The sequence below is a fragment of the Gavialis gangeticus genome, unplaced genomic scaffold (genome assembly GCF_001723915.1).
Source record: "Gavialis gangeticus isolate Ggan-Ray unplaced genomic scaffold, GavGan_comp1, whole genome shotgun sequence".
Lineage (NCBI taxonomy): Eukaryota > Metazoa > Chordata > Crocodylia > Gavialidae > Gavialis > Gavialis gangeticus.
In genome coordinates this window covers 67,919,675-67,932,058 of record NW_017729022.1, presented here as the reverse complement: position 1 = coordinate 67,932,058, position 12,384 = coordinate 67,919,675, and the positions used below count along the sequence as shown (strand labels likewise).

The 12,384-nt window shown below is 41.8% G+C and overlaps 1 protein-coding gene across 1 annotated transcript in view; it reads left to right on the top strand.

The window, feature by feature from the left end:
- BTBD11 (BTB domain containing 11) overlaps nt 1-12,384 on the top strand; it is a 356,390-nt gene that overhangs the window by 297,767 nt on the left and 46,239 nt on the right. The window contains exon 6 of the mRNA XM_019515813.1: nt 7,474-7,639. Within this exon, the coding sequence (XP_019371358.1) occupies nt 7,474-7,639 (166 nt within the window). The remainder of the gene's footprint in view (nt 1-7,473; nt 7,640-12,384) is intronic.

Genomic DNA, 12,384 nt, shown 5'->3' with positions numbered 1-12,384 from the left:
ACACACACACACACACACACACACACACACACAGAAAGACTACTCCTTCACCATTAACAAGGTGACTATTCACTATCCCCATTACTGAAAATACAAGTACTAATTTCAGGATAGTATATACATTGTGACCTGCTTACCAGTACTACTAGAAATGTCACACTCATTCATAGGACAGCATTGAAAAAGGAGCACCTGCAAATTTAAATCAAAATGAAGATGGTGGTTATTTATTATTTGGTTGTAGTGGTAACACCAAAAAATGTTGGTCATAGACCAAGAATCAGTTCCACTGGGAACTGTGCAAATGCATAACCAAAAGATAATTCCCTTCCCAAAAGAACTCCAACATTCCAAATTAGTATTCATAACTAATTATTAATCTACGTGTTGGTTTTGCATGATATAATCTGGTAAACTACACCTGTGGACTTTGAACTGCCATGCATGCTTTGGACAGAGGACTTTGTGGATGGTCTCACAGAACCAAAGTGCTCTGATCCAGAGGTGTAACATGTGAAGGATGTGCCCAAGGCAGTCCTCTCTCATGCTTTCCCTTCTCTCCTCCCCTCCTACCTTCCAGCTGCTTCATGAGGCAGTGAGCAGGAGCAGCGGCCAGGCAGTGTGTCCTGGAGTGCAAGGTGTTCTGGGAATTGTAGTTCTCCAGGGTGGAAGTGGAGTTTGCTGTTGCTGGGATGGGGGGCAGGACTTTCACCCCAATTTTTTATTGAGGGGAAAAAACCCGCAAAAAACTGATTTTGGTGGCAAAATGGGGTCAATTCTCGCCCCCCACCCACAGCTGTAGCAAACTCCACTGCTATTCAACACAACTGTGATTCCCAGCATGCCTTGTGCTCCATGGCACTGCTTGCGCCAGCTGCTTCCTACAGCTCGAAAGTGCAGGTGGAGCCTGGGGTGGGAGGGTGAGATGCTCCTCCTTGTTCTTCTAGCATTTCTCCCTTTAGCTGGCACCCAGGGCCCTGCTTACCCATCCCATGTTACACTACTGCCCAGATGATTTAGTTGATGATAGTTCAGTAGACTTTTAACTGAAGGATTTGGGGATCACACCCTGGTTTTGGCAGTAAGATACCATGATGGCATTCATGAGCGGATGGGGAAAAAACACAGATAACTATACAGAAATTGTATCCTCAGTTACACATGCAACCCCACTGATTTTAACGGAAAGCTAAATTTGGCTTTCTGCTTATTATATTCCAATCTTCATTTCTTAGAAATGAAATGTGGATGGAATAGATGTGTAATTGAAAACAGGTTTAGAATGTTTTCACTTTTTTTTTACAGTGACAAAGGATTGCAAATTTTTTTAAATTTAAACACCCATAGCCAACTGTAACAATAAACCCACAAAAGAACAAGTAATTAAAAATGAATGCAATGTAGAACTATGGCTAGATATAGTTAACATGCAGGCACTGCATTCATACCTTATATACTACCACCCACCTTGGTCACACAACAAATAGGTCACTTTTAGAGAGGCATTCATGCGCTCTCTCTATCAAGTCCAAAAAAATATGAAAAAATTCCTAAATCCAAGCTGCCGGAATAAAGCCAAGCAAGTTGATATGTTTTCATGGCGTGTATATGGAAAAAGTGAAAAGAGAGAATTTACCATGTAAGCAGAATTCATTATATACAAAGAGGATTATCTTTTGAACCCTGTCAAAGGTTCAGATATTGCTGAGTATGACAAACTGCCATGATTCTCATAAATATGTTGACTGTGGCCACTTGCAAGTTACTAATGTTACCCTGGTGTTTGCAATATAAAGCCACAGTAATGTTAGTTATGTCCAATGGCAACATTGTAATGATTTTGATGGTGACCACGGTAGCAGAGAGTTCTGTGAAGAATTAAAAAAGGATTTGGAGAAAAATCACATTTCATTGGAAATTAATACGGTCTCAGCGTTGTTTAAAAATAAGCTTTCACCTGCTCCTAGTTTTCTGGCTTACAAAAACTGTTGTGTGTTTGCTTCAAAATGAGGGGAGGGACCAGTTACAATATGCATAGGCAGCATGACCAGAGAAGTGTATGTTGTGGTGTGCAAGAGGGCATTGATCAGTGTTTGTGACTACAGCAGTGGTTCCCAACCCATTCAGACTCAAGGCACACCTTGCTAGACTCAAGGCGCCCCTCGGAAAATGTCAGCTCTTAGTTTTTACTTGATTTTAACTGTAGAAAAGTCATAGAGAAATTCTTCTGTTGCAAAGAACTCAAAGAGACCACACCAGTTCAGAATACTTTTAACACTGTTGATTCCTATTTGAAACCTCTGGGTTTATTTTGTGAATCATGTTTGCACACCTAACACTGCTGATACTGCATGGAACCCCTGCAAAGAACTCAGGCACTCCAGGGTGTTATGGCACACTGATTGAGCATCACTGAACCACAGACATAACAAAAATGGCTCTAAAACTGTCGAAAATCTGCTGCTTGGCTTGCAGGCCAGGCTGTTGAGTCCTCCATGCAGCCTGTACAGCCTCTGTGGTTGCTGACCACAGAAGACCTGTAGGTAGAATGAAGGCTGATTCTTTAGAGGGGGAGGACTCTTTCTGTGTAATGACAGCTCTGAGTGTAGTGTCCCAATTTGGTTTCCTATCAAGGGAGACCATCTGACTCTTTTAGTATATGAAGTAGTGATGTCCTAAGCTATGGGATAGGTTCTTCTCTTAGTGCCAGACAAAGAAAAATGACTAAGTGTCATAGAGGCTGCAGAACTGCAGCCACTGTGGAATGATCTGCAAAGGAAAAGGTGCCTCCCTCCCCCCAAATCAGCAGTGCTTCTGTAGAACAGCACAGAGGGAGAAGCTCCCTTTTTAAATGAGGCCTGGTGACCAAAGGCAGGACTCCCCAGAAATTCTCCTTTGCTTTAGTTAGTGATGGCATGAAAAATCCACCAGCCCCCAAACAAATGGAAGGAGCATTTAAACATTAGAAAACCCAGGGACTTGTCACGTATCACTACTAGAAAAATCCATGCGAGGTGAGTGACGGGTAGGGGTTGTGATATCTTTTACTGGACAAACTGCTGAGTTGGGAGAGAGGGTTGACAAGCTTTTGGTCCTATAAAATATATCACCAAAACAAATCCTTGCCTCCCATACATTTCTTGGATCATCTTTCTTGGAGCGCTTACTCCAGCTTTGGGTCTCCCATGGATTTAACAACCCCAGCAGGAGGAAGGAGAAAGAGGCAGATGAGAGAGAAAAAACAGGTGGGATTTGAAGTCTTGTTTGGTAGGGGTTGTTTTGTTTTTGTTTTTTGCAACAAATTGCCCTGGCCTTTGGCTAGAATGATCTACAGAGCATCCTAGGTACTTTCAAAAGCCATGAATTCTTTTAGTGGTGTAACAGAGTTGGCCTCTGGAGCAAACCCTGCAGGAAAGTGGGGTGGGGACTTGGTGGTGTGTGGTTCCAAGAGTGGGGACAGGGAGGGGTAGTCTTACCCATGCCAGCCTTACCGATGCCAGGGTTCATTCCTACACAGTCCTGGCTGAGCTGCTGATGCTGGTGGTACATGTGCTTTGCCCACCCTGGCTGTTGCTCATAAAGCAGCAGCAGCTGGGAACTGTTTTGGAGTTCTGTACATGACAGTGCTGCACGGGTGCAGGCTTCATGGGGGTGGCAATGATTCTGCTACCTCTTCTAACTTGGCGTCCAGGGCCAGTGCCCCTCTTGCCCACAATTAGTTATGCTACTGAATTCTTTTAGTGGAAAGAGCTGTAAACTGGCCATGCGGCTAGGCATCTTAGTTTCACTTGCATTGGCATTTCATTTGCACTTAACGGAAAAACTTCTTTTTTCTTGTGCACACAATTTCACACCTCATTACCTCTGAAAGCGCTCTCTACAATCTAGTCCTATATGTTTAGCTCCCATAACAGTTCCTTGTAGGCCTTAATTTCCAAGCCTTTTAGCATTTTAGCTGTCCCTTTCTGACCCTCTCCAAATCACCAAGTATTTGCTATAGTAGTGTGCAAAACCTGCCAGTTACTAACCTTTCCTCTTTTTACATGTTAGTCTGCTCTACCTGTGATATCTTCATAAATGTCTACTTATACAACATAGTGCTGGATCCAGTCTTGCTGTCATGTGAACAGTCACCTTGAAATCAGTGGGACTATACAATTTCGTGCATGAATTAGGATGTAGGATTGGGGCCAACCACATGGTTGCTTTGGGCTAATTTCATTTGTTTGCTAGGTTTGGTTGATATATTTTTTTTTGCTAAAATGTTACATTTCCCTTTCGTCTCTTCTTCTATCATCAAGGTCATTTTTTCTGCAGTAACAGATTCTGTAGGAGCAGTGATGGAAATACTATTGCTCTGATATATTTTTGTAGAACTATATGTTCTACACTATATCAAAAAGGTTAAAGGTCTACTTAAGCTCAGTGAGTTAGCATAGTTAAGGCACATCAGTTCTTGTAGCCAGTGGCACAAAAGGGAGTGATGTGGCTACCATCACATCTGGCTACCTTGACTCCCTAGCCCAAATGACCAGATGCTACTTAACATCTGGGTGGAGGACGAATGTGCAACCTCACGCCTCTGGAGATGTAGTGAGATGTTTTAACTGCTCTGCCAACATGGCCCGTTCTTTATTATATAGAATTTCTTAATCTGGGGAAAGTACTTTAAAGATGAGAAGTTACTGTATAAGCACTCTTGCTGTATTATTACAATGCTTGACTCTCCATTCCCCAGTATTCTGTTCTTTTTTGATCTGTTGGTATTGGAGAGTTTTAAGAACCAAAATTTATTACAGCTCTTTAGTGGTGTTCAGACCAAAGAGTGCTGAGGAATTGGACTTCACGTCTTCCCACCATGTTTTCCAGCATGAAAGAAGCAAATCTGTCCTTTAATAAGATGAGGCTGAGTTGCATAAGCATCAATTCTGAAATTCCTGTGCTCTCAGGAACTGCAGAATCACATGCAGGCTGGGTAGTTTTACCTTTCATCTTCTGAGGTAAAAACATTGAGCTCCTTGCAGTATGCTGCATAAGCATCTTTTGAGTAAGACCTTAAAAATTGATGTCTTATGTGCTCAGCATGGACATTAAAGATTCCATTATGTATGTCCTGGCTACTTGACCAAAGCACTTCTCTTCCCCCTCTGTTTTTCAGTAGGCTAAACATTATTTGTTCTTGTGGCTGCCATTTTCTGCCCTAGGCATTTACTACCACTAGGACGGCATAAATATAATTCATAGAATCACAGAAAACCTCAAGAGACCATCTAGTCTGACCCCATGCTCAAGGCAGGAATGTCACTGCGTAAACCATCTCAGACAAATGTTTGTCTAACCTGTGCTTAATAACATCCAATAATGGAGATTGCACACAATCTCCCTATATAATCAGTATTTAAGCATCCTTACAGTAAGAAAGTTTTTTCTTACATCCAACCTAAATTTCCCTTGTGGCATTTAAGCTTCTTTTTCTGCCCTCTTTATTAAAACTTATTGCCATCCTCTTTATAACAACTTTTTTTTGCATCTGCAGACTGTTAACAAATCCCCTACCAGTCTTTTTTTTTTTCCTTCAGACTAAATAATCCCAGTTCATCCAACTTTTCCTCTTACGTCATGTTTTCTAGACTTCTGATCAGCTTTGTTGATCTCCTCTGGTTTCTTTCCAGTTTGCCCACATCTTCCTTGAGGCCTCCCCAGTGCTGAATAGAGTAAAGGAATCACTTCTTATGAATTGCAGGTGATGCTCTTTATAACACACCCCAGTTGGCCATTAGCTTTTTTTATAACAATATTATACCATTGACCATATTGAGCTTGCAGTCCACTATAACACTTAAGTCCTTTTCTGCTATACCATAGCCTAGCCATTCTTTCTCCACTTTGTTTTTTGCACTTTACATTTGATTGTTCCATCTGAAGTGCAGTCTTTGCCCTTGTCCTTACTGAATTTCATCAGATTTGTTTCAGACTATTTTCCCAATTTACTACAGTCATTTGAATATTAATCCTGTTCTTCAAAGTGGCTGCTACTCTACCTAGCTTGCTATATCATATCCGCTGCTATCGCCTCGTCTACGAAGCCCATCGCTTTTTCATAAAGAGAATCGGATTGGTTAAGCTTGACTTGCTTTTGATAAATCCATATTAGCTGTTCTTGATCACCTTGTTATCTGTCAAGTCAGGTCTATCCATCTGGTTAGTGGGTTAGTTTGCTGTCTCCAGGTTCCCACCTGGCTGCCACTTCCCCCACTGCTCCAGCTGCAGCGGCAGTGGCAGCCAAGGGCTCTAGATTTCCCTCTTCCTCCTTTGCCTTCTGCTTCCTGCCTCTGCTTCGGGGGATGGGATGGGGCAGAGCAGCATGGCACAGCCTGCAGCACTGGGGGAACACAAGGCAGCCACGCAGTGCAGTGTAGTGGGGAAGAGTCAATGACAAGTGAGCTGAAGGTAGGTCAGGAACGCAAGGGTATACGTGCAGTGCAGTGCAGCAGGGGGGAAGCACCTGTGTGCTCAGGGTGCCCAAGGGGCCTGTGGCTCATGCTGTTGTGGTCTGCATGGTATGCGGCACCCCCTAGTGCAACGTGCAGGATGTGCGGTCCTTGGCTGCTTGGAAGTTGGACAGTCCTGTGCTAGATGTTTAGAAAAAGACTCTTGGTTGATATGTGCCAATATTTTTCTGGGTCTTGGAGTTGTACAGACTAGTTCATAATTCCTTGAGTCCTTATTATTCTCTTTTTTTAAAGATAGACACTATACTTGCCCTTTTCTAGTCTACTGGGATGTCATTTGACCCTTATAAGTTCTCAAAGATAATAGCCAATGGCTCAGCCAATTCATTGGGACCCCTAGGATGAATCCCACCCAGCCCTGCTGCTTTGAAAACATCCTGCTTGTCTAAGTAATTTCTAACTTGCTCTTTCTCTAACCTCCTCCTCTACCCTTGCTGCTTGTCTCCTGAGGTTTGACTTTCTTGTGAAAATGGAAGTAAAAAAAAAAAAAACTTGATAAAATCCTTTGGAACATTACGTTGTACTTTTTGTTCAGCTGTAAAAGATAAACGTCCATCTGGGCCCAAATCCAGCAGAAGTTAGTTGGACTTGGGGAGTGGGGGAATCAGTGAAATTAAGATCTGACCCACCAGTGAGGAGAACTTGCTTTCAGTAAGAATGATATATACAGCAGAGATGAAGGGTTGCCTATAACTCCTGACTTTTACAAGATGCATGATTGTGCAAGATGGGGCAAAGGCAATGACCATTAACTTGCATAGCATTTTGTGTCCAGTGTGTTGCCACTGCAACTAATTCAAAAGAATTTTGAGTATGTAAGAGGGTGAATGTGCGTACAGGTGGATATGGAGCAATGCTGTGGGTACCTATATCGTTCAAAGATAAAATGAAATATTTATGCTGTAAATGTTGACATCTGTCCTCTGTTATCTTCTAACATAGCTGTTTTTTATATTCCCAGAATGGACGACTGCTTCTGTGCTTCTCGAAAACTGGATGCGGTAGCCATAGAAGCTAAGTTCAAGCAGGATTTGGGATTCAGAATGCTGAATTGTGGTCGAACAGATCTAGTTAAACAGGCCATATCTTTGCTGGGGCCAGATGGCATTAACAGCATGAGTGAACAGGTAAAAAGAAAAATTAATTAATTAACTTTAAAAGCCAGTAGTTTTGACTGCCTAGTGAAGAAAGCAAGCTCCAGTACTGTAGCTGAGGAAACAACTGGTTCTTAATACTTTTCCCCTGATTATATTGAACTAAAGTTCCATCAGGTATGCATTCAAATGAAGCTTTGTCCCTGGAGTACTAAGGATTTGTTTCTTTAATGTTGAGGTAAATATGGTAAATGAGTTTAAGTTGAATTGGTGCAGAAGAATCCATCAGAATTTCTTAGGAGAGCTTGCTGTTGATTTGAATATTGATTTCCTGACATAAAAAAATAGATATGTCACCCATACTTTTGAGCAGTCGTGACTGTTAGCTTTGTGATGTGCATACCTTTCCACTAAAACCTATCTGGATACTCGCAGCTCATTTCACCATAACCCTGCCAAATATATTAATATTAATAATATTCATTTAATACATCATGAAAATCTCCCTAGTCCATTACCAGTCCTTTAGTCTTCTTGTCTTTTGGGTGGTGACAAGTACATCCCTGTAAAGCTTTATCTAGAAATAATGTTGTCTCTCCGACTATCCATCAATAAAAACCTGTTGGATTATGAATCTCCCTGATTCCTGGAGGGAAATGTTGATACTTTAACAGCCATGGAGATTATATCATTCTTTTGAAATAGAGTTCTATGGATTCACCCTAGACAGCACTTTCTGATGACACATTAAAAAAAAGAGGTGCCTCACGTCCCTGCTGAGTACTTCCCTTTCGCTGACAATTTTGCTGCATGTTAATTTGACAGTGGTCAGCAAAAGATGGTTGCATTTGACTGGTGCTAATGGTAAAGCACTTTGGGATCCCTTGGGGATAAAAGGTGATGCAGAAATATCAATTACTTTTAAAACATTTCAATTTTAGTAGTTTTAGTTTGAAAGAGCATGATGAATTGGTTTGTAACAACCCCTTTTAGGTGGAAATCCTCCAAACTCTAAGGACCAGGTCCTGTTCCACCTATTATGTATCTATATGGTACTTGGGTGCCTATGTATGATCCTATTCCACTCTGCTCAAGTTCCTGAAAAAAGTGGGTGGGTCCTTCTCTCCATTTTCTGCAGCTTAGTCTTAATGCTAAGATGAAAGTGTGATACAGAAGTAATTACATTAATTCTGGCTACATCTGTATGTTATTAATGCAATGCAATAAACTCAAGCACAGTTCATGCTGGAGTTTATTGCTCCTGGGTGCAGCATTTGCATGTTTGCCCCTGACTGCAGCACATTGAGCTAGGGCAGCACAGCCCTGGCTGGCAGGGGTCCAGGAGGGTCAGCCTGCCAGTCCAGAGCTGCTCCCACCCGGCTCAACATGCTGCAGAGAGGCTGGCTGGGGAACAAGAATGCTATAGTGCAGGGCTAGCTGGCAGCTAGCCCTGCATTGTGGCACCCTTGTGCCTCAGCCAGGCCTGGTCATCATCTACACATGCATTGTAGTGGAGTAAATAACTCCACCATAGGAGAGTACTTGTGTTGGCAGAGTTAATTAGTTTAGTCTGGCGTAGTAGGGCTGCACATGTGGATGGTGATGCTTCACTGCGGAACTAATTAGTCAGCTCCACAGTAAAGCGTCTCATATGGTGGCACCCTGTTTTTCTAGAACTTGAACAAGGCAAAATAGGAGCTCACTTAGAGCAGGGGTTTTCAACCTTTTTTTAGTCTAAGTACCCCCAGCAACTGGACAGTGAGCCTGGGGGGTCAGAGGGGCACAGATAGTACACAGTTGGACACGGAGCAGGGAGGTGGGGATGGTGCATGGGCTGGTGGGGACAGAGCGCTGCTGCCTCTCAGGAGCAGGGCTGGGGTGGGGCGAGAGCAGCAGCGCCCCTCTGCAGGGCAGGGAAGCTCACCGGGCTAGTGTGTAGTGGCAGAGGGCGCCATGTGTGAGATTCTCCACCCCGCAGAGGGGTGCCGCTGCCCTCACCCTGCCCCAGCCCTGCTCCTGGGAGGTGATGATGCTCAATCCCCGCCCGCCTGTGCATACCCCTTAGGACCCGTCCAGATACCCCCAGGGGTATGCATACCCCCAGTTGACAACCCCTGGCTTAGGGTATGGACATATATAACAGTTATACCAGCATCATTTCATACCATATTATGTCTTCATGATTCTATAGCAGTATAGGTGGAACAAAACCATTGCTACTTTAGCTCTGTTTCATTCTGGGTTAAAGTTAGTGATTTAACTTATTTGTATGGCTTTGGAGGATGCAGACCTAACAGATCATAACAAGTGGCCTGAGCAGCATCTTCCACCTGCTCTTTGAAAGCAGTTGAAAGTTAGGTCTGTCCACAGCCTTAGGCACTTAAATATCTCAGTGCTTCAGTCTGGCATAAGTATTACTACTACTACTATTACTACTACTACTATTAAGTTTTATATACTTAATGCCATGATTAGCTACTATAACACTTTAAAATAATTATCTTGAATAATTTTACACTTCATTTTAAATTTCTACAGCAAAATTATTGTATTCCAGAGGCTCAAACTTGGGTAGTACAGATCATTCTAGACTGATCCATCATATCACTTAATTTTGTACTTAACTTTAAACACATGCCCATTTGAGTAAAAGTTAAGCTTCTGCTTAAGTGCTTTGATAAATCAGGGCAAAATATCTTGCACCTTACAGGACTGAGCCCGAAGTGGTTTGACTGCTGAAAGAGCAGCTTTCCATGTTGCCAAAAAAAGAAAAGAAAAAAGAAAATACTGATTTGCATATGTTGCTCTTATTTATTATTTGTTGAATGCTAATAATGGACTCATCCAAAATCCATTCTTCCCACACACAAAGTGAAAGGCTGCATATAAGGATACAGAGCAAGCCTCAACTGCAGAACAAAACTCAGGGAAAGGCCTGTGTAAAAGCACTTATGGCACGACAGTGAGCATTGCAGAACAGGTCTTTGTATGTGTGTTACCTCTTTTCCCTTAACTTTTTAACTTTAAATTTGATTTGATCCCTTTATTTTAAGTATTTATTTAATGTATGAATCATCCCTGGTTAGAAAAATTCAAGGCTCTCATGCACAGGTTTTATGAAATGCGGGATCTGATTCTGCAAAACTTATTGTGGTTCTGGTCATGGACCACTGGTATCTAACAGGACTTTTGCCATTGACTGCAGTAAGAGCAAGATCAAGTCTGATTTGCAAGCAGTCTGTATTCACCCAAGTACTCGCCTTGACTTTAATGGGGCTCCCTAAGCAAGAATCCCTCACACAAGTAATAGGATCAGAACCCAAATTGTTGCATTTTTATAATAATTTGGTTGCAATAAATATCTGTTTCCCAAAAGCAGGTTAATGACTGTAACCTACAACATGCTAGGTACTCACTGATTTTGGTGGGATTTGAGGGAGCTGGGCTGGCATGGATGCTAAAGTGCACAGTTAATAGCCCAGAGGTTGCAAGTTTGAGGCCTTAGCAGAAGCACTCATGGCATGGCCCTGTTAGGTTCCAACAAATCCATGAATTATGCTACATACCTTGTCACAACAAGGACATGAGGAGGAGGGGTGGGATTTGAGAACAGTCAGTGCCACGCAGAATCAAGCTCTAACTTTTGGTTTTATTTTGGCTGGAAAGGCACCTACCCCATAAATAGCAATCCAGCAGCTTCTGTCTGGGAGAAGTACCTTTCTCCCCCTGAATGAGAACATGAAAAATGTTTGATTCGACTCCGCTCTTACTTGCTGGGGAGAACAATGCAATAGCTCAGCTTCTGCTCACTTTGAGCATCTCATTTGTCTCAGAAATTAATTTCCTTTCACAGCGGCATTCAGGTTAAACAACCAACATGCTATCATCTGACAGCAAATTTGCCATGGGACCGTCAGATAAGCAATCAACATGTATCAGAGGAACCCTAGTCCTGCTGAAAATTAACTGTGAAAGTCACACTTTTGATTGACATCCCTCTCTGTATTTAAGGAATAGCTTTTTAGGTTGATAGATTTTATAATACTTTCATGATTTCATCTAGACTCATTACCATTGCCACCGTAACACTAATCTTAAGGGAAATGGCGATCAGCTTCCATGGCTATTTCAGACTATTACAGATTGCAGCTTGGTATTTCTACAGTAAAGGGTCAGCTAATCTAGTTACCCTCGAAACAGGGTAGCATTTCCGTAGAGCTAGCAGCTTCCACCAATGCTGTCTAGCATTTCATTTAAAATTAAGTCATTGTTTGCTATGGAACTGTGTAGAAAGCTCCTACATGTCTGGAAGGAGCTTATTGTGTTTTAATGGGACACAGTGGAAAAGTATAGATTCAAAATTTGGCTTTAAAAAGCAAAACTTTATTTAAAAAAATTGTCTGGATGGAAATATTTTCATAAGTTTTGAAGCATCAATGGAAATACTGTTGCATTTGATTTTAACTCCTGCAGTGGGGACCTCAAAGACAATATTGCTCCTTTTAGTCAATATTGCTCCTCTTAGTTCAATAGAACCAGGAAATGAAGTTTAGTTTCATGCTCTGTTTTGAATAAAACACAAAAGGGAAACCAACACCATAAATTATAAGTGAATTACGTTTTTCAAAACATCCAGCTATTAATCATTTGAGAAAGTAATTTGAAACAGATGAGGATTTTGTGCATATATAATGTTTGTCTTGACAATATATATTTAAGCACTCTTCAAAAGGATTCTGTTATACATTTGTCCATTCCTTTTTTTTTTTTTTTTTTAA